The sequence below is a fragment of the Thunnus albacares genome, chromosome 15 (assembly GCF_914725855.1).
Source record: "Thunnus albacares chromosome 15, fThuAlb1.1, whole genome shotgun sequence".
Taxonomy (NCBI): domain Eukaryota; kingdom Metazoa; phylum Chordata; class Actinopteri; order Scombriformes; family Scombridae; genus Thunnus; species Thunnus albacares.
Genome location: NC_058120.1, coordinates 22155215 through 22182577, shown reverse-complemented (window position 1 = coordinate 22182577; position 27363 = coordinate 22155215). Strand labels below are relative to the sequence as shown.

At 39.3% G+C, this 27363-nt stretch overlaps 1 protein-coding gene across 6 annotated transcripts in view; it reads right to left on the bottom strand.

The window, feature by feature from the left end:
• Positions 1-27363, bottom strand: part of sash1b (SAM and SH3 domain containing 1b) — a 54544-nt gene that overhangs the window by 3050 nt on the left and 24131 nt on the right. For 3 of the 6 annotated variants that reach the window (XM_044374269.1, XM_044374272.1, XM_044374273.1), the window contains exons 3-18: positions 10126-10254; positions 9393-9443; positions 8772-8821; positions 6751-6791; positions 6349-6435; positions 6073-6185; positions 5491-5592; positions 4192-4324; positions 3106-3506; positions 2750-2824; positions 2499-2639; positions 2267-2399; positions 1779-1948; positions 1476-1682; positions 794-953; positions 106-237 (exon numbers count right to left, since the gene is read on the bottom strand). In XM_044374269.1, coding sequence (XP_044230204.1) covers positions 106-237; positions 794-953; positions 1476-1682; positions 1779-1948; positions 2267-2399; positions 2499-2639; positions 2750-2824; positions 3106-3506; positions 4192-4324; positions 5491-5592; positions 6073-6185; positions 6349-6435; positions 6751-6791; positions 8772-8821; positions 9393-9443; positions 10126-10254 — 2125 coding nt within the window. Of the gene's footprint in view, positions 1-105; positions 238-793; positions 954-1475; positions 1683-1778; positions 1949-2266; positions 2400-2498; positions 2640-2749; positions 2825-3105; positions 3507-4191; positions 4325-5490; positions 5593-6072; positions 6186-6348; positions 6436-6750; positions 6792-8771; positions 8822-9392; positions 9444-10125; positions 10255-10462; positions 13097-13152; positions 14097-27363 lie in introns of those variants that run through there. The other 3 variants (XM_044374275.1, XM_044374271.1, XM_044374270.1) reach the window with 3 other exon arrangements.

Genomic DNA, 27363 nt, shown 5'->3' with positions numbered 1-27363 from the left:
GAGCATCAAGGACTTGAAGACCACATGTGTCTTCCTAGTGAAGGATGAGGCAGCAGAGGGCAGAAGAGGAGGACAGTATTCACAGGTGACTCAGGCTGTCATTACCGTTCTCCAGGTTCTCGTTGCTCTCGTAGCAGCCTGAGTCCCGCGGGGAGTCTCCCATAAGGCCGCGCCTGTCCAGGAGCAGCTTCTCCTGTGAGCCTCCGGACTGGCTGCTACGCTCTGGATCGCTGCTTCCTGCAAGGCACAACACCACCAACAGGGGGCAGACAGTCACATATTATGATGTCAAAAGAGCAACAGCTGGGGGAACTCTGTGTGTTGTGTGTGTGGGTTTCCTTTAGAGAAAAAACATTATAATACATTCTTCAAAATTCAGGACTTTTTTTTTGGGAAACTAACTTAATTATTAGTTTAAACACTGCTGTGAAGGATCAGCAGTCAAAAACACAGTAGAAGTATTCATCATGTTATGGGAGGGTGTCTCAAAATATGTGAGAGAAAAATGTCAAACAGAACATCTGCATTGAACGAGAAACAGCAGTTAGTTGAAACTAACATTCACATATAAATCACAGGTATAAATAACATATTGGTGGTTAATAAATGATGGTACTTGGTATGAAGCCCACAGTAATGTGAACCTCCATCGCAGGATTGTCTGTAATCATCCTTTTCATTAAGTGTTTGTTATTTTGTCAAGTACAAAATTTCATTAACATTAAACTCTGGAATGTTTCTGTGTTTTTTGTGTCTTGTGTAATTCTCAGATGTGCTGTAACACCTTGTTTACCTGACCCACCATCATACTCTTGCAGCAGCTCCACAGCGGTGAGAAGCACAGCTCTGTGCTGGGGGTCCCTGATGTTCAGCTCATCCAGGTCCTCCTCCTCTAGCAACTTGAACGTGTCCAGATCCTCATAACCGTTGAAAAGGAAGGTGGGAAGATGCTCCTGTGGACAGTTGAGAAACAATAGTGATAATACTTAATTTTACCATGAAATATTAAGAAAGTAGTTTGAGTTGTAGATGATAAATAAGCATATTATTTTTTCCTAATCTGCTGTAACTCAAATTTCTGCTATTATTTTTTATTATTACTAGTATTTTTTTTTAGTTTTTCAATGCACAAATTGTGTCAAACATTTACCATTTAGAAATACAGTATCAGTCAAAGGTTTGGATGCACTTTTCATTCATTCTCATTCAAAAGAATGGGAAGGTGTGTCCAAACTTTTGACTGCTACTTTACATGTAAAGCTCTTTTGCAACCTTTTTTTTCCACTGGTATTCTTTGTACTGTATTTTTTGTGGAAAACATTCATGAAATAAAATATTACCCTCTGCAAACAAAACTGTGATTTTCCAACTCACAAGATTTTCAAAATCCCTACAAAACTCTCTCCAACATATATAATAAGCTACAATCTCCACCTGTGTGTGGACAGATTTCGATCATGTTATGAGTTCATTACTTTGAGGTTGATGCGATCAAGAAGCTCCTCTACGGAGGTGGGTTTGGGTTGCCGGGCCTTCCTCCTCCTGCGTGTCTTTTTGGGCTTCACCTCCTCTTCGTTCAGGACGTCCACATAAATGAACTTGAAGGTGCCCACTTTACCTTTGAGCATCCCCATCCATGTACCCATCGGCGGCTTACTAATGATATCGATGACGTCTCCGCTCTGCAAAACACGACCAGTGAAGCTTGAGTTTCTTGGAGGATATAAACTCATATTTACATATTGTGTAATTGTTGGATTGTTATCCAACTGCTGTACCTTCAGTTTGAGGGAGTCTGTGTCATAGGGACTGGGGGTGAAGTCAGTATGAACTAGAGCGCGTCCGCAGAAAGGTCCGCGGTAAGGCAGCTCATCCTCTTCCCCGTCCTCAGACTTCACACTCTCTCTGTTGCTGTTGGAGGAGTCGGTGGTGCCCACTGTCTGACCACCTGCACAAACCACAAAAGAAGAATGAGCCACTTTGAGACCACAAGATTACATGGGTCTGTTAGAATTTGACAATTTTGACAAGAAAATATTTTTAATGTCTTTTAATCCGATTGAAGTTCCAGATGTTACACAGATCACAGAGATGAATACAGTGAGACCAGAAAGTTTAGATTATCTGAAAGGCGATTTATGGTCCTTGAAACATTTGTCTGATAAACCCCACATCTGGTGTTCCAAGGCCAAGTTAAAACAAACACTGAGAATTCTTTGCAAGTACACCCAGATCTGGCTCACACACACTGTAAACACAGACTTACTCATGGAACTTTGTCCGCTAAGGGAACTCCGAAGGCTTTCCACAGACCCTCCTGGTTTCAGTTTGGGTTTCTCCAAAGAGTCAGAGTCTGTCTGAGGTGAGTGAGGGCAGCTGGATGTACGGTCTGGGCTTGACTAGGATGTGTAGAGGAGGAAAAAGAAAAAAGATGATTACCTACAGTATACTTAGCACAATCTACATCCGAAACACAGATGAATGTTTCTTACACATACCTGTTCAGAGAGAGAACAGTGGTATCTCTTGGATATGTGTTTTCTCATTGTTTCTCTCACAGACTTGACTTTTTTTCCCAGAGAAATACGAGATGTCGGTGGAGACTTAACAGCATTTCTCACACCGTCTCCGTCTTTGTTCTAATTTACATTAACAAAAAGAAAAAAAAAAAGAGGCAAGTAAGTAAACAAGGGCAGACATTTCTTTTGATTCAGTGTAGTGAAAATCAGAAGTAATAACAGTTACATACTGTGTCATCACTGTCTGAGATGACTGTGTGCATTGGGCGGTTGGTCAGATCAAATCCTCCGAAGCTGCAGGCTCTCTGAAACAAAACAAAAAAACCTGGACATTAATAAGCAGTAATAGAGAAATGCAGGAGATATTGGGGATGTTTTTCGCTTAATACAATTTTTAGAGCAAGCATCTAGCCATCACTGGCACCTCATGAATTGGTTTCAACATTCAGCTGTAGCCACTTTTCATCAGTGTAGTCTTGAGGATATTTGGTAGCAATTGCAAACATTTTCATGCTGATTGGAACCAGTTTAAAAATACATCCCTCGCCAAACAACTGTCCTCATACAAAGGCTCCTCTGTACTCACCCCATGGTGGCTGAGTGGGCTGAGGACCCGGTGACGGAGCTCTCCATCAGTCACTGAACGGGCTATTTTGGGTTCCTCATCACTGCAGCCGACCGATTCAAAAAAGGAGGAGCCGCTGCCTTCACCTGTCTCTCTCACCTCCGCTGCTACATTTGTCTCCTGATGAACAGGGCTGGCACTGGACTTGTTAAAGGCATTGAAGATCTTCTGGCTGCTGCAGGTGTCCAGGCTGCTGGAGGAGGGGGAGGTGGTCAAGCTGTCAGAGTCCCTGTCGTAGGTGAGCTGATCCTGCAGAGCTGAGGCCAGGGAGTCTATGGGGCAAACTGATGGCTTCTTCTGCACATCTGAGTACAGGGAGCTGCTGGCATCTCCGAAGTGAAGCCCATCTACACTCAGGCTCTCTGGGTGGGCAAAAATAGGGGAATGGAGGAAGGTAAACACGTAATAAAACGTTAAAAGAAAAGAAATGTGAAGACATCTTATGTCTGACTTGCGTATAAATATGGTCAGATTTTTCAGGTATCATGAATAGATGCACAAACTGCCAATCCAACAAAAACCATGTAATCTACAGGCCAAACACAGAATACTTGGGTGGCATGAAATTGTCAAGTGTAACCATGCTGAAAAGTATCAACCAAACAAACTAAAAAAAGCAATCACGTTATCTTCAAAACATATATTCACACAGACTACACAACTAGTGAAAACATTAGTTAAATACTGTTATTTCCCTTTACATGCTGTGTCAAACAGTAATTAAATCCGTCAAAATGACCTGATTTACTCTAGACTCTATGTCACTGTCAGCATTGTGGTTACCCAGGTGCACCATTTTCTCCTGATACACAGTACCGTCTATGTTCATACTGTAAACACCTGCTGGTTTTTACACCTTGGCTGCAATTACAGTGAAATACCCAAGGATTTTACCAGCAAAAAACTCAAAATTGCCCCATACTTTTTATTTTTTAACATCACATGGCAGACAGGGCAGGGCAGACATTGCTACAATGACTTTAAAAACTATGATTGCTGCCAAATGCTCTTGGCTTTTGAGATAAGGTCTGATAGTGCTTTCAGTACCCTCTGCTCCGGGCCTCTTAGACTCGTCAATTCTGATCAGCTTCTTCTTCACCTTCCGGGTTGAATTGACCAGTTTATGGAGTCTCCTGAACGTCACAGATTCTTCTTGTTCATTGTCTGACAGGTCACAAGGCTGAAAGACAGGAAAGAGAGAATTCATTTTGTTTTTTGTTATGATAACATAACACTATTGCACCATTCACACTAGATTGTTAGCAGCTGTATGGCCTATTATTTTAAATATAACAGTCTTTATTAGTCAATACTAACAGTTTTGCTCTCTTTGACTCACACTCAGATATAGTGTGTAAACTCAATTTTCAAAGTATCTTTCAATTGTTGCTCTACATTTCAACATTTTTAGTCTCAGAGTCAACTTAAAATAAAAAGATACGTAAGCTGTGTATGTGCTGCAGATGCTGCTGCGATAGAAACTGCATGTAGGTTGACATGAATTTGTGGCAGGAAACCACAGCAATGTACTGATGGCCAAGCACACAGCTGTCCCATTATATTCTCTGGCTCAAAGGTTAGACGAGGCTTTCGATACATGAGAAAATGAAAAGCTAGCAGCCTGTAAATCACCTTAACCATCATTTGAAATGATGAAAGACTGAAAGTTAGTGGTACATTTTATTTTAAGAATCATGTCATATACGTTGAGGTTTTTCTGATCAAAATGTGGGTGGACAGCATGTCCCAGAATAAATGTCAAAAGACAAAATGAAACCGATTAGCAGCCACAGAATACAAGAGAAATTCAATGTAAGAGAGATGGTCTATAATTAACTAAGAAACAAGAAGAGAAGGAGGCTACAGACTTGCATTCACCACAGACATCACACAAACTCTCAGAGAAAGAGAAAGTGAGAGGAGAACACACACAGAGCAAAGAGAAATAGTCAGGCCATCCAGACGAATCTGAAAAATGTGCCCTGAACCTGAGCCCCCTAATCACCCCACCCATGCATAAAAGAGCTGCGGCCTGCATAACAGGGTCCTGTGCTGAATCCACCCGCTCACTACAGCACAATAGGGGGTTAGCGCTTTGACAGCAATGAATAGAAGTCCACCCAGTGCCCTGCAGTTGGGAGAGGGCCCTGAGCTGCAGGGCTTTAGAGGGGCCACGGTTCATTGCCGGGACAGGGACAGAGGGAAAGAGAGGGGCGCTGTCAACAGCTCAGCAGCCTTGGCACCGGCAGATCAGAGGCCCTCATGCACAACACACTGCCTGAAGTAGTGATTCAGCATTAAAAAGCGACTAAGATGCCCTTCTTACTGGGAGCTTAGGAGACTTACGTTGCAGTTGAACAACTCAGTTTTGGTGGGACTGGAGGGGTCGGTCCACTCTGTGGGTTCGAACCTGCACGTCTGTCTGTTTTGTATCTCAAACTCCTTTAGCTGCAGAGATTTGAAAAAAAAAAAAAAAAAAAAGACGACCCAATTAAACATGATGCAAAGCTAGAGTACACTTTTTGTTATCTACCAGCTCATGTGTTTATTGCATGAGCAGGATGCATTTATTCTTGAACAGTGGCACACAAAAAATAACCTAAGTTCTTTTGTTATTACTTTTACATTGGTTTTAGTTATGCGTTCAGATATATAAACAGATATTGTTGCAACCAGATGAAACTTTTTGATTGCTTATGAGGTTTTTGGTGAATTCCCTTAATTTGATGATTGAAAATAATGTGTTTTTTATAAATAGAACAACTTAAGGGATCATATTTAGCATTCAACAGTCAGGTCCAGCCAGATATTTCTACCTGGTGTAGAGATTAGTGTGTCGGGTGAACTCAAGTCAAGAAAAAGAAAAAAAAGAAAAAACAAACAGCAGCTTGAACTTTCACATGATAGCAGCGACATGACATATCATACCCGTGCCAGGGCTTCCTCTATAGAGATCATGTTCTCCTTCACCATCATCATCAGCTGGATACGCTCTTCATCACTCATGGTAATTTCACTGGCCACAAAACCAACGTCATCACCTGTCAGGCAAAGAGTAGAAGTGTCAGCTGACACGGATAAAACACAACTGACAGCTCTCAACATGTTAATTACGGTCTTGAGATGAATTGACCAAAAATATGGAAATATGTTGATGAGTAATCTTAACGCACAGCTGGTTTTTATGTTTTTGACTTAACATACCCTTAGAAATCTGACGCATCACTCCTTTCTGTGACTTTCGGAAACTCTGCCAAAAAGACTTGCTCTTTCTTTTTCCATCCCATTTTCCTACACAGGACAATGACTCTGTTTAATGTTAGTACACAAACGAAAAATCTAAAACACCGATGCCACAATTTTAAACTACAATATCCATGTTAGAGGTAAACAACAATACTGTATACATTACTGGTATGTTATGCCCTAAATTACAGTATTCTCAAAACACAAACATAAAAGGATGTCATTGCTATTAATGAAATATACTATATAACAAAAACAATCCTTTTATAGCTCAAGCAAATTTACATCAGTCTAATTCTACTTACTATAAAAACAAATAATACATATAATTAACAAAATTAACAAAAAACTTCAACTTACCCCCTGATCCATCATCAGAGCTAGATTTGTGCACAGGAAACCTACAAATCAAACAAAATATTTACTGCATTTGAAGGCTTCAAACAGGGGAAACAAAGCCCTGAACAGAACAGTACCTGTTTTCCAAACTTATTTTCTTCATTTTCCCTGCTATCCCACCATCTCCCTTAACATGTCTTTCTATCGTATCGTTTCTCGCGTCAGATTAAAAAAGAAAAAAAAAAAAAAAGAGAAAAAAAAAAATCACAAAAGCGCACTGTGCCTCATGACACTAGCATCATAGTTAAGGCAAATCAAAGTAGTCAAAACAGATGAAAAAGACTGGCTGCTCTTGGCTGATGAACAGAGATCAGTGCTCTATGGCCATCGCGGGAACAATAGAGTCTTTTTCATGTCCAGCCGGGGTTTTGCAGCAGCACCAGCACTAATGTGGCCTCTGCATTCTCTGCACACTTTCACCCCTCCCTCTTTCTCTCTTTTTCTGCCTGTCTCTCTCTTCATCTCTCTGGACTGTTTGTTGTTTATGCCCGTCTCTTTCTCAGTCACTCGGTAGACATTTGTCGCTGGTGTTGGATCAGTATGAGCTTGCTACCAGATAAGGCCAATATATTTGTACATATCAGATATTAGTAGTGATATTGTCCACTGCTGAAGTGGCCACAACTAAAATTATTCATACAAATATTAATTGTGCATATTGTGTTATTGAATTGTATCCTATCAAATTGTCAAAGCTGTCAAATTGTTTGCAAGCTATCTAAAAAAAACAACTGTTGATCAGTATTGAATATATTTTTTTTCATCAAATCATTAAACATACAAATGTATATTTTCTTTGAGTATAAAAATATCTGTCCTGGCTGTCAAAAACATTTTAATTTTCTTCAGAAGACCATGATGCAAATTATAAATCATGCAAGATATTTGACCTGTGGATCAGATTGTGGGTTATCGAGTGTGACATTAGCACCGTTTTTCCCTCTTTGAAATTCTACAGTAAAAGCTGTGGGAGACAATACATATTTGAAATATTTTGGCATGAAAACTGCTAACGTCAAATTGTATTTATTTGTGTCGCTCTTAAAATCTCAATGGGGTTCATTTGCTCCAATTTACCACAGTAAATAACATTAAAACACCCCACACACACACTATGAGAACAAGAAAACTTTCCCACAATAAACTCATTGGGAAAAGAAAAAATTGAAAAATCTTGATTTGAAGCAGAAAAATACGCACGAGCAAAATTTGCAGAGGTTTATGTAAACAAAACTAATTTAAACGTATTAGATATTGATAAAAATATAATGATTTTAGTCTCCAAGAAGGAACCCTACTTGTTGCTGATGCTGGTAGCCATCAGTTCCCTTCAACATTACTATGTACTTGTCCCACTAGAGGGCAGTGCAAGTTTCCTGTGAATCCTGTTCGAATACATAAATTATAGAAGCAGATTTGTCTGTTGTGTTCCCATCCAAGTTCTCAATAAAACTGGTCTGTTTCTAATAATTGTAAAGTCATCGAAAACTTGGATATTGCTCATTTTTCAGGATCCAGTCATAATAAAATCAACATGCTTTATAAATATGTTGCAATGTCAGTAGTCATCACTCAAATTCTTTAATTAAATTCAGCTTTCCAATGACAGAATATGACTAATCTTTGAAATCCTTCAAAGGAAACAATGGGAGGAAGGAAGGAAGTTTGGAGGTGACACAGAAATGCTTCATAAAAAAAAAAGTTGACTGGAGGGCACCAGGAAGCAGAGGAAATGCACGAGTCCACAGGCTGACAAGGAGATGATACATGGAGGAGTAATCACGTTTTAGCTCCCAAAAGTGATATGACTTGTATTTAATGATAATTATGTTGTCTGTAAAACACAACATTACACATTATCTTGGCATGATAATACTCCTCATATAGTTCCAGTCATCTTTCTTATCTATTAAAATAGTTATGGGTACTTATAACAGTCCCTTGTACTACTAAAAGGAGTAGTAGCAGTTGGTTTTTCTTACTTTCTCTCTATCTCTGGAGTGGATGTGGTGCTGCTGAGTCCAAGAGATTCCTAGAAAGGATTAAAGAAAAAAGTATAAATGTGAATATGTACACAGGCAATTGTCCAATTTACTGAGCTGTATTTAAAAAGTTAGTTTTGAGTTACAGCTTGTGTTGTGTTCCAATCTTAGATTAAAAAAAAAAGGGATATAAATACTCCTTTTCCGGCTACAGATGAATTTAAATGATGTCACTTTCCTTTTAAAGGTCTGCAGAAAAATGATATAGCTAATGAGATAGCTCGTACACAGTGAATAGCCTGTAATTAAGGAATAACAAAAGAGGAATTTCAGGTATTCATGTAGTTACAAATTATGTTACACTTTATGTAAAACAAATCTACAAAATACCACATAAGATTTGTAACATTTTACCATATTTTAGATTTTTTTTAGGATTTCTTTCAAGGCCAGCTCTCTGCATAAGTCTGTAAAATGTTACTTTGTGCCTTGTCATGATTATCCCAAGCAAAAACCAAAGGACACGGCAAATCCATGACCTCTTATCAGCCTGTCTGCTGACGCACAGAAGAGGAAGCTGCCTTCTCCTGGGGTCTGACACACTCAGAGCCGGACACTCACCTGGATCTGAGAGCGGAGTTGCAGTGATGTGGCCACTGAGTCAACCTTTCCCTGAAACACACAGGCAGGGGAAGTGGAGGAGTAAATTATAGTGTCATCATAACACAGAAATAGAAATAATATTCAGCTGACTGAATCGGCCAGGCCGCGTTATGGAATAACACCAGTTAATTATGCGTCATAGTTTATGATCTCTGCTGTTTGCTGCGCTACGAACAAAAGTGTTTGAACATAAATTAGTTTCATTGGCTGATTTTAAAGAAACTTTTTTTAAGATTTGTTATTTATTTGACATTTATTTATGGCACGTCAGCAAAATGTGCCACGTGACAAAAAGGCATGATTTCATCTGTACTCCGGAGCCAAATTATAGGCTACTTCAGGTTGAAGGCAAACGCAACACAACTAGAGAACAACATTAAGGCAGGTACTTTTTTGTTACCTTCCCCTGTTTCCAGTCTTTATACTAACCTAAGATAACTGTCTGCTGACTGTAGCTTATCATATCTGAATATGAAGCTACAGATATGCGAGTGGTAGCAATCCTCTTCTCCAACTCTCAGCCAGAGGGCGAATAAGCATATTTTCCAAAATGTTGAGCTATTTCTTAGTGTGGCAAGTGTGGTAAACTGGCAAGCAGAAAGAACCTCAACAATTTAGTGCTGAGACATTCGATTTTATTTGATGAGTCAAGGTCTTAACGGACTAGAAAACCACTGATAAGACTATTTACCATCTCTGTATCTTGCACTACTTTGCGTTTCCGTAGCTCCTCCATCCTTTCACACACGTCGCTGAGGGAGGTGCCGTAATACTGGGAGTACTCCTGAACCAGGTCATCAAGGTTCCCCACCGAGCCATCCTGAAAGAGATAAAGAGGTATTCAAACACTCACACAGATATGACCGCGGACCAGAGAAGGAAAACGACATCCCACAGAGGTTGAGCAAGACGCCAAAACAGCAGGCAAACACTGTAAACACTGACCACTGTCATGATAACCTATTGTTTCAAGCTTTAGTACGGCCACCAGCAACACAAACAGCACAGGAAACATCAAGATAAAGCACCAGGAGTGTAAAAGCATCAGAGACGTCCAGCTGTGATATTGCCTCTGTCTTCACCAGCTTGTTGTCTTCCTGCCCAGTGACCCCTTCCACGTCCTCAGCCCTCCTCAAACCTGACCCCCTGGCCAGAGGAAGCACCGTGTGACTCTCACTCAGCTTTCTTAGAGGCATCAGGAGTCAGCTTGAGAGGCCACAGTTCAGTCTACCGTAAATCACAAGAAGCAGAATCACTCAGTCAGATGAGTCCCGACACAGAGCACACACCCTTGGATGTAACCCCCTTTAGTTTCCTACAATTGTGCTACCTCACTTTACAGTGTAGGACGAAGACACGTAAGAGATAAATCATTTAAAGACAAGTTTTGCTGAGTTTTATGACCTAATGACCCATGGGACCAAAAACAATTCATTGGGGCTGGTTTCCTTGGCAAGAGCATTACATTTTTAGTCAATTTTTGCTCCTCTGATTCCATCAAATTATGTTTTTTGTTATCTGATCTAGCTTTTATGAGCACTCTGAAGAATAAAGAAGTAACTTATCCAGACTTATGTTGTTTTAGAAAGCATATTTTTCTACTTTAGAGCACAGTGAAGGTGGTGATAGAATATTAAACAAATTCTGAGGGTGTATTACTGTGCAAAACTCACATAAACAAGTAATTTCAACATCTGAATAAATGTGGGCAATCTCCTAGCTGTGCTAGAGTTGTGTTAGATAAGAAACAGTAATATAAAGTCTGCAAAATAATTTCTGTTAATCTTATCTGATCAATAATTATGTTGCAGATTTGATAACTATTTCCTGCAGATATGTCCATGACTAAAATACTTCTGTCATAAAACTACAGCAGAGCAGTGAGAGTACGCAGTACAAAAAAAGATCCTTTTGTTGGTAAAACAACATGTAGGAAGACAGTTCCTCATCATGCTTAGTCATGACTTGAGACTGGAAAGATGAACACAAGCTGTATTTAATCTTTAGTAACAGCCATCAAATATGTCCATAAACTGTTTCATGTATTATTATTATGCTTCACTCGTGCCATGCCCTGAGGGTATGCAAATGAGTCCGTTGAAAACAGTCCTCTGCAGTGAAAAGTAATACTGTGGGCTCACTTGTCTCGTGGCATGATAGACTGTAACTGGCTCAACTGTCCAGAAAGGAGGGCCATTCATTTGGTAAATGACATGGCCTCGGGTCGAAAATGGCTTGAAAATCTGGCTGCTTTACATACAGTTAAGAAACGAGGCTGAGGCCGACTGAGAAGCTCTGCACTGTGCCTGGCTGCAGCAACTCTTTTGCCCCAGACTGCCACTGATCCACATAAACAGCCTATTGTAACACAGCCACATGATATTGCATAGCCCTGAGTGCTTATTAGACACGGTGCATGTATACGTCTCTGTTACACATAAATGTAAACACATCTTATGGAAAACAAACTGACCTGGATATTCAATCATATAAACAATATGATTTCCACTTTCATGAGGACATTTCTTACAAAAAAAAGGGAGTTTTGGGAAAATATTCCAGTCTGCTTTATATTCCCTCTGTCTCCAAATTAATGGTCTCTAAGCCAAAACTGCAGCATGAGACATCAAACCACAGAGGCTTGAAAAGGAGAGTGTGGTGTCACATTTCTCAGGCGCAGAGCATCTCATAGGCAGACAAAAGATCCACGTGCCCCCAGGGCCCAGAGCGTCTAATGAGTGTTTTTACAGTTCCTCTGTCATGTCTCAACCATTTAAGGCAACCAAACCTGGGTCACAAAGTACATCAGCAAATAATTTGTATCACTTTATTCTGCTTTGACCCAGAGATGCTGTAAGTAAGTCTTGCATTAGAAGTCAATATCAAGAGTATCAGACTGTTCAAGCAAGATCACAAATTTTCTATGACTTATTTCTCTGAAATGTCCTGGTAGAGTAAACTTTAAGTCAAATCCATTTTGACCTATATACACGGATTAAAGCAAGAAAACATATGTGAGCCTGAAAAGTTGTCCAGGAGGAAATGTGTATAATGTATTGAATTAAGTATTATATGAATTTAAAACTGCTTTATGCCTGAAAGCAGGCATGGTGTTTGAGAACTTTAAGCGCTGTATATAGTTAGTTTGTCAGGAAAAATATTCCAGATAATACCACAGCTGGGATGATGTAGCGGAGCAGCATTTTTACCAGACAGGACTTAGTAAAACCTATCCACAATAAAGTGTCTATGCTTTATCCTGTCTGCTGTAATTATTCAAAATAATGTATCCAATGTTGAAAACTATTAAGCCTGATCAAACACATGTACCTGATAAAACCTTGACATTCAGCTGTCAATCCATCTAACTTAATTTTGATCTAATGTCACCATAACATTTTAGTTCAACAAACAATGTTAAGCTAAAACATCACTGGCTGTGCCATCAGAGGCTATTGTGGATGTCTTGAACAACTCAATACTCTTAAACAGAGTATTGAGGGATGTTACAAAAGATCATGTGAGAACAAGCATTGACTTGTTTTAGCTTTTTGTTCTAAATGAAAGCCTTAACAGAGTAAGACAGAAATCAAGCCCATAGAGAAAGCTTAAAATGTAAAAGGATATATAAATTGAAATTCTCCCCACTGAACCTACAGAAAATTACCAGCTGCAACCATTGGATCACATTCCAGTGCAAACATAAAAATACACTCACCACAAACAGGCATCTGGCTGCCAACAGTAGCTACCCAGCACTAGTTGCTCCTCAGTTCCACCGCACTGCTGTAAGTGAAAAGGCTCCGTATAGAAACTTAACTCAGTTCACTGAGTGGAGAACAATACATCCTGAAGTGAAGGGGAGGGGTGTCCGACATGCATAAATCAGAGGGAGTTTGGTGAGGGGAGGCTGGGTGATTTGCAACCACATATGACGCTGGTGCTGCTGGGTGGGGCGCTCTACTCTCTCCAGCTGCGGCCCACGGGGACTGGCTGACTCACATGTTCAAATAAACCACCACCTCTGCTGTGTTTAAATGTGTGAGAGTGAGTCTGCGTGTTTATGTCTGCAACAAGGTTAGAGTGATGTGTCAGGCTGAAGTTGGATTTATAAGAAATGTTGAATATTAGCCAGTTATGTCTCCCTCTGCTGATATGGAGGTTTCTCTCTGACCACAGTTATATAAAACCTGCAATTCAATCTTCATGTTTTTGCACATTTTTCCTCGTCTTACACGTGTGACATTATGATTGTTGTGAATGACTTATTAATTTGAAAGAAAGCCTGAGTTTTCTTGCAAATAAATAAAAGCTATTTTTACATACAGTGTTTATCATCAAAATGCATTGTGTATATCCTTGGGGTCTACCAAACACAGTAAATGAATGCATAGTCAAAAAAGGTCAACCACAATTGTTTGTGGTAGTGTCCACACACTCAGCCCATGAAAATATACAATCAGGAATCAAGACTGTATATTTTGGCCTTTTATATCCTTTATTTTTTTGATAGCTGAAAGTACAGAGAGACCAGAGACTGGGGTAGAGAGAGGGGTATGACATGCTGGGTAAGGCAGCTTTGAACCGCAGATATCGTGGTTATGTGGTATGTGCCTTAACCAGTAGGATTCCAGGGCACGCTGATCTCAAACATTGAGAATGCATTTCCTTCCTCAGAAAATATTTGCCAAGCAGATTTTTTTAATGTTTTAAAATTATGCATATTTTACATTACTTTGCGAGGCAGCTGGATTCATGAGATCACACGAGAATCCATCTTGTCGGGCTTCAAGTTATACGCTTGTGTCCCAACCCAACCACCAGTGGTTCAGACCAATCAGCATCCTATAAGGATTCTTGCGTGATCTCGCAAATCCAGCTGCCTCGCAAGGGTAAGACGGTGCTGGACATATGGTTCATCCAATCACCTGCCAAGTACTTTTTGAAAGTACCTGCCCTTTTCCAAACAGTTTCCAAGGACGACTTCTCAGATGGTTGTGTTTAACGAACCATCTGGCGCGTCAGGTTATATTTTACATCTTGGAGTCTCCTTCATTAACGTTGCGGGCACATACAGCTTCTTCATGTTACGGCCATCAGCTGTCGATCAGTGGAACATAATTAAATCGGTGGCAGGAAAGTGTATCGAGTGTAAAAACATAACTCCATAGCTCTACTAGTGGTCAAAACTCCACAGGGTACCCTTAAAGTTTCCCTACCATTGGATAGTTTTGGAGGGTCATCCTGAAGAAAAAGCTAACCTTCTTTAAGGAATCCCATTGGTTTGGTACTTGAAACAGTTTTTTAATCCCAAATGCAGTTCCAGAGGCTTCTACTGGAACATAGTCTGGGAAAAATAAATGGCAGCTCTTAAAAATATGTCAATCAAGTTGATTTATCAATGAGTGATTGATACTAGATAAGAGAAAAAGTATAACATGACCTGATGAATGTGAATGTATGACACAAACGTGGGCATACAAAAGAGCATCCTGGTAGCCAAGCAGGTTAACGTAAATACTTAACACTGGCAACGAGGTAGATTACACTTTAGATGGCATACAAAGTCTGTGTGCTCACATCTTTCCCATCAATTTTTCATAAACGCAACTAATCAACATTAAAATAGAATAAAATATAACAAACAAACATGTCTATTCTAGATTAGCCCAAACAAACCTTTCAAAATGTTAAATAGGCTGAGGTACCATACAATCTTTCTGTACACTAGCAGTCTCTCCACCAGCAGATGGCAGCAAATAGTAACGCTGCATCAACAGCTTTCAAGTGCTTACTGATGTGCCAATGATAGAAGACTGAGGGCCAGTTGAAAAGCCAAGTAAACTGGGCACATTTAAGTAGAAACTAAACTAAACAAAGAGTAGTGATGTCAAGAAATTCTCAGTGTACTAATGGACGACTGAATACTGGTCAATGTGCAATCAGAGTGCTACAGTAGAAGGAGGAAGCAGCAATGGGATTGTCCTCCTCTGCTCCCTGCTGGAGTGTGTCTACATGTCAACAAAGGCATCTTTACATATCCTTAAGTATCGGGGCGGTGACCTTGTTTGGTCCTCATATTAGTCAGTGAGATTAAGCGTGGATTTAAAAGCCCTCTGTCTAATCATAACCTTACTGTCTTTAATCCTAATAACTGACCACTGACTCCAGAGCAGCAGGAGGAGCAGCAGTAGCAGCAGGAGGTAACAATGTCAGTGTCAGATCTGAGGCAGGAGGCTGCAGATTATGTTGAGCTGCAGATGGAAGGTAGAGATGGCGAAGGTCTACGTTCTGCGTACGGTGCCAAAGGGCAGCTCATGCCAGAAAGGGCAGTTTTCCGCCTGGCTACACAGCGGCGGGCTGCTCGTCACCTCGGTGCACAGGGGGGGCCAGAGATGGACGCCGTTCCTCCCCGTCAGCCAGCTCCTTTCCTATCACCGTCAATTCATTCATCTAAGCTTTGATCCCCGCAGAGATCAATCTGTGCTCAAGAGAGTGACAGACACGATTCTGTGTCTGTGGAAGGACTGGCACCTATCAATAGCCGCAGTATCACTTCACATGGAAAATTTCAACTGAATTGAATTTTGCAGGTTCTGCGGCAAAACCTTGTCGTGACACGAGTATTTGTTGACTGTGTGTTACAAAAGAATACGTTATTATTTGATTAGTTAATCGTCACAGAAATGAAAATCTGAAAAATGTTACCTATATGTTATTATGTAAACATGTATATCACACATTAATATTATATTTACACAAAAATGATTACACTAAAATGTATGCTGATATCAAACTGCCTATGATCTGACAAATGTATTGTGGGTTGAGTGTTAAGAGACCAAAATATATAAAAAAACTGACAAAATGCAGTGTACCATTTAGAAAGCTGTTGTTGGGTGAAAACACTGTATATATTATGTTTTAGAAAGTAACAAAGAAGCATTTTCTTAGCTTGATGATTGATTAGCTCAAGTGGTACAAAAACGTCAAAACCAATGCAAGTAAAAATATGAAAATCGGTGTAATAGGGTAGCAAGAGTTTCACGTGACAGCAGTGAAATGTAATAAACCAATGAAAAATGTGTGAGAGTGTGAGAGAGAGGGAATGCTGTTCCAGAGCACCTAAGGGCCCAGTCTAGATAGACAGCCCCGGGCCCCCCTAAAGAGAAGAAGAGGATCAGTGGAAGAGCTTAACCATTCATGTCTGAGTGGTAAGTGGATTTCGACAAGTCCCAAATGAGGGTTTGATGAGAAGGGTCGCACTGCTGACATGCACGCTGTCAGTCAGATACACACTGCATATAAAATACCGGGTCTTGTTTGAACTGCATAAGCAAGGTCTGCAATACACAGCTCTGCTCCCACTGTCTATCCCTTCAGTCACCGAGCAAATATCTCACAGCTGACAGAGACAAAAGACCAGCATCACTGCATAGAAGATTCATCAAGCTCTCATTCTGAATGGCAGGCAGACAGAAAAGAATTAAATGCGAACAGGTTTCTCACACTGAAAGATGGTTCACTGATAATTAACAAACCCTCACTTCAAATTAAAAATAACATTGTTGTCTTCTGGCACGCAGCAAAAAAATTAAAGATCATGTCAATGAGGGAAACCGGCCAGGGGTCCAGATTAAAAAGGGACGCGAGTGAAACTCTAAAGAAGATTAAGAGTGCAGACAGGAGGCACGGACCAAATCTTTTGTTTGCAGCACTAAATCTTGCAAATCTGATGGGGATTTTAAACATTAGCTGAAAACACATGCCACAACGCCCAGATTTAGATGAAGAAAACTAGAGTCTCCAGAAAGCCCTCTGCTTGAAAAAAATATATAAAATATATATAATACAGCACAATTCAAAATTGGAAAAAAGCACCCTACAGCTTCTGGATTGTCCCTGGTCTTTGGAGCATGTTTAATTCAGCAGTTCAGAGATCAAATAGAGAATCATCCCCTTTAAATTTCAGTTAAATTACATGCATGGAAATCCTGTGTGTATTATCCCTTTGGATGGCAGTGTGCTTTTTTGTGATGGGGAGGCCTGTAGATTGTGCCCATTCTGTGAAGCATGTTTAATTCAGTGGCGCTGAGAACAAATACTTCCCCCCCTTTAACATTCAACACAATTCACACCTAGAAAGACCGTGTATTCCTTAGTTGTAAAAGGCTCTGTGAATATTTCTGCATTTGTACTGAGGCAGCCTGTGGATTGTTTGTATTCTCTGGACCATGTTTAATTCAGAGGTGCTGAAATCATTTCATCTGCCCCTCACCCCAGTAATTTCTCTTGTGTGACCGTGTTGTGATCCCCTGAGACGCGGCAGCCAGCTCACCCCGTCTCTGGGCTGCATTATGGCAACTCACCCCTCACAAGGCCACAACATCCACTGATCCTCTGGTGAGACACAACGCAGGGCAAGGGCAGCTGTCAATCATGTAACATAAGATCATGGGGCCCCAGTATGAGGTCATTCTACACAGTGTGAAAAACAAGTAAATTGGTTCAGTCAGGTAAGAAAATACCCTCTGGTCATTTTGCTTTTTGAAACTATCCATGGGAAAAAAAACATGCAGAGCACAGAATCACTTGACTAGAGAAACAGCACATCACAGTGCATAGTAATAATTAAAAAGAAGAAAAGACCTTTGACCTGAGAGGGGACTTTGACAACTAGCGACATCCCAACAGAGCTGATGACAACATCTCCTGTCCAACTCAATTTGCCTCCTCCTCTGCACTCTCAGATCGTCCGTCTGCTCCTCTGTCATTTCAAGGACATCCACCTTACATCCATTACATCCATTAATGGATGCTAACTGCAGCTAGCCATGCATGCTCTGACATCATAAGAATTGAATGAGGATCTATAGTGAACCTGAAAGCCAGTTGGAAAATAGTTCAAGATCCACAAGAGGTCTCACTTTCAAGTGTTGGACATCTCTTCTATGACAGATGAGATTGTTGACCTGCTTATCTTAGTGCAGCTATAAAACTTTGATTTCTTAAAAGTTCATTTTGACAATACAACAAATGCTGGAACATGTATTATAGTGCTCATATATTGTAATCAATTCTGCTGCAATTTTATGTTTTTTCACTTATGCTTTTGGTATAGTACAGTGAGAAATCTTAAATTTCTTAATGACACAATGCTTCAAAAGTCAATAAACCTGACATGGAGATTAAATATGCATAATCACTCACTGGAATTGATCTTTTGCTCAATATCTGGCCCTTTCTTTGAGGCCGACAGCTGGCCGAGTGTTTTAACATCCTCACAGCCACATTTTTAAATCAATGTGCCTTATTAATGATTCATGTAAACTAAATATAGCATTCACTTGTAAAATACTACAGAGGTTTTATACAATGTGTTACACATGTACACTGTAACTGGTGCATGTGGATCAGAAATAGTGTGTTTTAGATCAAAGAAAGACTCAACTGATGTTATGTTTAGTTGTCTTATCTCCAATTTCATAGAATACTCTTAGTCACTACACAGATGTCTCCATCATGTAATAAAATTACTGTAAAAGGCTCTGTAAAAGTGAGCTTTGACAGAGGAAGCCAGAGGTGCATTTAGATCTGAGTGGCCATGTTGTAAAAATATCATATAAACTTAAATAATGCAGAATGCTTAAACCATATTAAATCAAGCATAAGCACTCAGGAATAAAAAATTCAATAATTAAAATCATGAATTATAAACTGTGTTCCTGCAATAGGCTATACAATTCACACAGTACATACTGTGGCTCCCCATGCAATTTAAATTAATTGGTGCAATAAATGAGTCTTCCATGACTAATTTAAGATGTAATTAAAGTGGTCCAATTTCAGGATCAATATTTGGGGGACAATAAAAGGATTTATTAAAAGTAAATAAACAGTGATACAGTAATGCACCCTGGTGTCCATACAGTGGCTTAAGTTGTGCTACTATCCGAACACAGATCACCACAAGAACTTTATCAGATAATCTAGCTTTAGACACATAAAAACTGGTGGAAATTATTCATTTAATTGGATACATGTCCTCCTTGGTCACATCATTGTGGAGAAGACTGTTTCTGGGCGAAAGCTAATCCAAATCTGGCCCTCACTCTCTAAGAGGAATGTCAGGGTTCAATGGCCCCTAGATCGTTTTCTTGATTGAAAATCTCCCCCCAGTCCAGCCTTTTTGTCATTACGTGCTACCCCTTTCTTAAATCACCACTTCATTACTGCCTGTCTTTAGCTGTCCTTATTCATCAGGGATGCAAAGAGGGAAATCTGTGAAAAACTGCGACAAAAAGGACCAGGGGCTTGCCCATCTGGGAGAAAATTCTGAAACATATTCGCTTTATATGCTCGTCTCTAGTTACTTTTAAGTATATTTGCATCTACATGAAGGCTTATTCTAACAGCCATTATAGGGTAAAACAACCCCGAATAAAACACATCAATAAATCTGAATACATCAACAAGACAAAAACAAGATAAGAAAGTAAATTGGAAATCTGCTTATAGTAGCTTCTTCATTAACACTCTTCCACTATCACGCATGTATTCGGTAAAATTCATAAAAAGCTTACATCTAGTCTATATGCATGATTACATATGACAGGTAACATAAATGTCTCTGTTTACCATAATAAAACTATAAAAAAAAATAATGCTATTACCAAGGAGGAAACAACAGAGTATTACCATAATATTCTGTTGTTTAAAATACGGATCAAATAAACTAATTGGTGTCCGTTGTTGCCGCGTAATGCTTCATCTTACCCGTATCCTAGTGTGAGGTTTGAGGTAAACAGATGAACAGCGCCATGAAAACCACCGACTTAGCGTTTGTAGAAATCAAAACGTTGTTGATTGTTGTTTTGCTGTTGTCATGGTCACGCACGAGATGCCCTTTAAGACGTGCATTAGAGGTTCTCGGGGTTTACATGAGTAGAAGGCTCCAAACCACATAATTGGAATTCTGTGCTCCAAACCAAGGATTTGTATTTCTGAAGTTAAAATTAACCAATCCTCCTCGGGTCTACACGAATCTCGTAGGTGACCTATTTTGACCTTAAAACGGCGAATTTCGCCGAAAGGTAAGTAGTTTAGATCTCTGATTCATAAATCTTAGTTTTCTTATCTCTTTTGTCCCACATTTATCTTCCTTGTTTGCCTTTATCTTTCTCTCTTTCTCAATGCATCATGTCTTTTCTCCATTATTTCCTCACTATTGTCACACTGTCAGCTTACCACTTCGCACAGTCAGATGCCTCCATTTGCTTCGTGATGCATGAAAAGGGGCATTATACTGCATTATGTCATAGATCCCATTCTCTAGGTTCTAAATTAAGACTTTGCATTTACTGAATGTGGATAACAAAAATAGGAGGTTCATATACAGGCCATTATCCTCCAGAGGTGAAATAAAGGCCATGACAAGGTGCAGAAGAGATGAGACAAGGCAGTAGCAAGGAGAAAAGCTGAGTGGTGAACTTGTAAAGATGGGCAGCAGTTCATGCTGCACGGATTGCATGTTGGAAACAGAATTAAATAAATCGAAGACCAAAGTCGTGACTAATGTTTTTATCATATAATTAATCAATGATGTGTGACAGATATGAGGAGATAGTGATGTGTTACAAGGTATCTGGCACACAATGAGCTGGGACCGCCCTCTCTGAAATTTACACGACTGGCTTTTATCAATTAATTTCTATGAAATTCCTTCCTGAATTGTGAAAATCACAATGTGAAAATTAGTAGTAGTAGTAGTACTTTTTTATTACTTAAATATACCATAACCATAGTGGAAGCAGATTAGAAAATACTTACTGCATGGACCTATTTTGTTGATTTAGGTATTAGCATTTGTTGGAATTTCAGGGGGACTCTCTACAAGACTTTAATAATAAAATACTGTTTGTTACATTTATTGGCAAAAGATCCTCATCTGACATTGCCTCAAATATGCCATCATATTATAGCAAGTTTTCTTAATCCTAACCAATTAAATTACAGTATGAGACCACTGACACCAAATCATCCACTTTTCCCTGGTTGACTGTTCACTCCCCAAGCTAACACCTTAGAGGGATACTAAGAGTACATACTCAAACCACTTAACAGGTATTGCAGTTTACCAACATGAGTAAAAAATGTTTCTAATTTTAAACTTATCATCTAGAATTAATGAAATTGCAACTGTGTTAATGCAATAGGTTTGAGATAATCAACAATTTGGCAAAATAAAAATATTGTCATACACAATTTCACAATCAGCTACTGTAGCAGACAAAAGCCCTGTTTAAATGCAAACTCAGCTGTGGTCCTTTGATCCTCTCAGACGCATTTGGCAGTGTAATTATGTGTGGAGAGATCTAAATGACCCGGGTGGTTGAATCAGTTTGCTTACAGCTGAAATTGGCCGTGCACTGACTGCAAAGGTTTGCATCCTGCTCGTAACACCATATGCTATCACACTCCCCACAGATCTTTCCTATGTGAAAGATCACATAGGAAAATTTATTTTCAGATATGTTCAGCATTGACATTGAACCATGTTTTAGTGCACAGTATGATAAATTAATTTTACTGAATGCGTTACGAATATAAAGCAAGATTAATTGTCATGGTTACACTTATGGTATCAAGAGGGGAATGTGTATCAACATATTTATAAATGACAAACACATAGATTGAGTCATCATGTGTTTATTTGTCTTACTATGTCAACATATAATTAAAAAAACCCTAAAGGAAGGTCAAATGTCAACTTTGGCTACAGCAAAGGTCATGAAGGAAATTATTTGCTCTTTCCATCCTGCAGGGCTGGCAGTTACAATACCTGTCATACAGCTTCCCGTCATTCCTCATAGAAATGCACACTCTGCATTTCTATCCCAACTTTAACCAGAACACCCACATCCTCCTTTTTATGTTCCCTCTGTACAAACCTGTAGAGAGTTGATATAAAACAATAGCCATCAGAACCATGCAGAGGTTGTTTATCACACACAAACATTTTTCATGTGCGTAGTAGGAAACACCGTCTCAATGATTTGTGAGCCACCTTTGTAGTTAAAATGTTACTGTCATTCGTTACCTATTGCTGCACAAAAGGCAAATTAGTTAAAAAATAACCTACGTTTGTACTGATATAAGCCCCTTATGGGACTGTCTCATCTACCGCATTGAGACAGTGGGAGAAAATCTTGATCTCAATTCTGAGTGGAAAAAAATTGTGATTCTCATTTTGACCAAAACCGTTCAGCCCTACCTTGACCAGAGAGTCAACTTAATGTCTTTCCTCTTTAAAAAAAAAACTGCATTTTCTTGGCATCCTAAACTTAGAAAAGCAGTTTGGGTTTTTCATTAACATGTACCCCAGCTGACACAGTTTATTTCCTTGTCTTTCTTCTAGTCATTCATCCATTTAATTTCACCTAAGCAGATGAGGCTGGCTAATTATTGATTTGACTCCAGCCAAAGCAGGGAGAGAGGCCAAAAAACAGACTGGCCAAATAAACGCTGCAGCTCAGACTAGGATGGACACAATTGATTGTAGATTTTACAGGCATGAATGAGTGGCTGTTTATATTTGTGTGACAAAACAAGCTTAAATTAATATATTAACACAAATCAATTATCATAGTAAGATTTTTTGGGGGGAGAGGCAGATGTTAAGAATAGCTTAGATGTTCCTAAATACTTAATTCAATTTGTAAGTACAGTACAATAACTTGATATACTGGCAAGAAACAACGTTTTTAAACTAAAACTATTACAGTCACTTGTTTTAAAATAAACTATAACGCACTCCAACAGAGAGGACTCAGAGAAATTATGCCACTGGGTATCTCCCTATTTGAAAAAAGACATCAAAGATATGGCAAAGAGTCAAATATATGACTCCTTTCTGTGGGGCTCAGAGCGGATTTCCATGGTTGTTTGAAATCTGGCAAGCATGTGTGGGACTGACACGGATGCCAGATTTGCCAGCGAAGCTGAAAATAATTCTGTATTTCACAGTGCACGCTCTCCATTGGGCATCATTAGCTCATACACTGAAGCTGAGTACCACAGATGTTGTTCAGATGTTAACATCGAGGTTATGCAGTGTGTAACTGATTTTATCAGCTGAACTGTCAGGGATTGTCTCAATGGGAGCCCAGAATCTGAGTAAGAGTGCTGCATATAAGGTGGTTTAAGATGGAGACCAAGCTGCCATTGTTTGAACAGCAGTTTAAGAGTAATTATATGTTGATGGACACAATAAAAGTCAAACCTAATCATATTACACAGCTGCATGAAAATTGTAAGTGGGGGATTACATCTACTGGAACAGTTTTCATAAGTGGCAAAGGTCCAAAAACTGTCCTTTGGGAAAAAGTGGGAAAAGGGGGCAAAATTAGGATTCAGTCTGATGATCACAAAATGGAAAATATTTATACAACAGCTGGGATTTCTACATTATTTCTGCTTAGGTGTTCTGGGGCATGCTAGTGGGTAAAAAGCAAAATTGGCAGGACAATAAATGCCTAAACATAAACAAAGACCTGCAAACACTGTAGATACTATATCAGTCTCATAATGAAAGTCTAGTTATAAATTCTTAAAATCTAGTTTTTCTTAAATTTCTTCTCTCAACAAAATACAGACAAAATACAGTATATCGACTATAACAAGTCTCAAAATGTATTTTTTGTAGGATGGGATCATTTTTTTAGCTCCTTGGAGGATTTTTTTGAAAGAGTTACATCTGTGAACATAAGGCGGACCATTCTAAAAAGCTCTAAAAAACAGATTTATTTGCATTAGGTAACTGTAGAATTACCAGAACTGTTCAGCAAGGGGTTTTGCCATGAAATATACAGAAAACACATGATGGACATTGTGCGTATTTTTTGGAGGAGAAGCAAATAAGGTCCCTTGGAGGACGTCAGCAAAGATCTGATAAGGTCCTCCAGGTGCAATTAACATGGAAAAGAGAAAGAGAAGAGACAGGTCCCACTTTCAAAAGAACAAAAAAAAAAAGACAAGTCAGACAGAAGCTTCTTTATATTAATTCTACATCCATTGACAAATGATTTTTGTCTTTCAGAGATTGTCGGTCTTTCAGAGATTAAATGTAAGATTATTACATGCTCATACAGGGAGTGCAGATGTGTTTTTTCAACATGTTTTTCACATTAAATTTGAATATTAATTAGAATTTTTATTAATAACATAATTTCTCCTTACTAAATAACACCATGTGGTTAACCATTAGGTTAATTTGAAGTGCAGTGGATTTACTCTGTCTTCTCCAAAGGACATATCAAATAGAAAAGAACATTTTCCATAATGTCACAAAACCGAGGTTGCTGAGGTGGACAAGTTGGTTATCGATGAAAGCAAAGGAAACCAACATAGTGAATAAATCATGAAGTACTGCATGGATGATGAAGCATGTGACTTAAACATCCACTGAGGCTTCCAATCCACTGACGAGATGAAAGATGGAAGCAGACAAAAACATTGTGTTGAGAGATGAGGAGACTATAACGTTCCTCAAATTAATATGAAACAAACAAAAATACCATATTTCCATCATGTGTTCTACATTGTTTTTCACCGTCTGAGGTTTTACTGGCACTCTTAAGTCATCTTGATTCACTCTCTTTTTCTACAATGGTTCACTGGCCCCTGACTGGAAAATTAGTCTCACCAGTGGTTTATCTCGATGACCCAACTCCAAATATTCACACACCGGCAGTGGATGGAAACATGCATTAATTTTGATTGTCTTTAGCAGATTTTCTGGAAATTCAGTTAACATTTTAGCTACATTTGAGCCTTTACCAGTAAACACATAAAAATACTTCTTTTTTAATAAACTTTTACCAACCCCTCCTCCCTCTACCACCACCCACCACCAATTTCTTATGACAAAACTGTGGGAATCTATCAATAAAAAGTCAAACCACACAGAGCAATGCCAAAAGTCAAGCCAAGAAGCTATCTTTTACTTGTCAAAGGTTGAGCCTGTGTGGGTCTGTCTGTGTTTCATGTCATCCATGTAAAATGTCTGGCACTTTAAATCAATTTTTCTGGTAGGATGACTCCGGAGAAGAACCCCAGCTGAAAGCTAAATGTCAGCGGTTCTGACCTCTCCCTTGTTTAGTCCACTCCAAATGATTTGTACAGCTGATTTGAGGAAACTATTTTGGATCAATTTCATTAAGACTTTGAAGAATACATGTTCATCTTGTTCAAGTTTCAATTACGAGACCGAGATAAGATCCACAGTCAGCCGAATAATACGCTCAGACACTTCAGCACATTAAAATAAAAACATGAAAGCACATCTGAGTGATAAATATTCAACAGTGGATTTGAGTCACAAATAGATGCAGCCTGCCTGCAGACATACACTGGTTCATAAGGGCACAAATAAGACTTCTTCCAAGAATCACTGCAAACTCATGTCATGCAATGTATTTGAGGAATAAGAAACAACCTAACAATGAGAACTCATTCATCTGTACAGTAATTTTTGATGTGTGATGCTGATAAAGACAAAAATTAAAACAGTATTATTTTAGCCTGACATGTTGCTTCAGAGTATTTTGAGTCTGTCTTGGTTAACTGGCTTGATGTACTTTGATTCAGGCAACTACTGCAACATATTCCAGCACTGTTGTCAGTTTCTTTCAAAGACACAACCCTTCCCAGCCCTGTGGATAAACCCCATCCATCTGCTACACCAAGGAGATTAACAAATGCCGACTATTTGCCAACAGTACTTGACCCAGGTCCTACAACCTACTGCGCTGTAATGTTTCTCCAGTGTTTTATGAAATTGTTGTGTTATATATATACTCTGTATTTTGCTGAAATCATCACTCAGCCATTGTTGACTGTTGTTACAGTATTTCTCCAAATCAAAGTGACATTTTACTATCATGGCAAGGACAATATGTTCACCTCTAAACCATGCCATCATCCACAACCTTTTCACTGAACTTAAATTTAAATGCCAGCAAAAGCTTGGCATGGCTTTGCAACCATGACATAATAAATATGTGACATTTAAGAAACTTTCTGCGAGATGTAAACTGTCTATCTGGATAATAGTCAAGAGGAGGTATACGGCATGCGTCATATCTCTTCATTCCTAAATTTATTATTTTAATATTCATTAGACGCATGGCTGGAGGCGCTGCCACTCTCACTAGTGAATCACCCCAACTATGACCCACCAGACTTGGGGCCAGAGGTCTTGGTGTGGTGGTATGTTGGCCTCATTGTGCCATATGGAATTTTTTTTAGCTTGTCTGCACTAATCCCAGTGAAAGCCAAGCGTACGCCAGCAGACATGACAACTTCTGATGCCTGATAGTGCAAAGGCTTCAGTATCTACCACAGCTGTCATGTCTGGCTGGATGACTGTGGGAGCCTGCAGCAGAGTGGGCAGCAAGACAGACCAGCGTTAGTCATGAATGTAAAAGTTAATAGGCCTCCTGTCAGTCTGCCAGACCAGACTCCATAAGGAACTCAACCAACCCTTACCCACTCATTGATGTCATTAGCCAAATGACGCCCTTTGGGTGATCTGCTCAAACAGTAGTAGAATAGTAGCAGTAGTTCTAGTAGTAGTAGAAAATTAGCAGTAGAAAAGCAGAAGTTGGATAAACACAACGCTGTGACATTTCACTAAAAAGTTCACCGTTTCAGTTCACCAAACTAAAGTTCACCAAATTTAGGAGCACACAAAGAAATTTAGGAGCACAGTGAAAAATGTTCAAGTAAAACAGAGTTTATTAACGAATAGTTTATTACATCAATATTTATGTGTGTGTGTGTGTGTGTGTTTGTGTGTGTGTGTGTGTGTGTGTGTGTGTGTGTGTGTGAATGTGTGTGTATGACGCTGCCTATCTTACTGTTCCTAGAA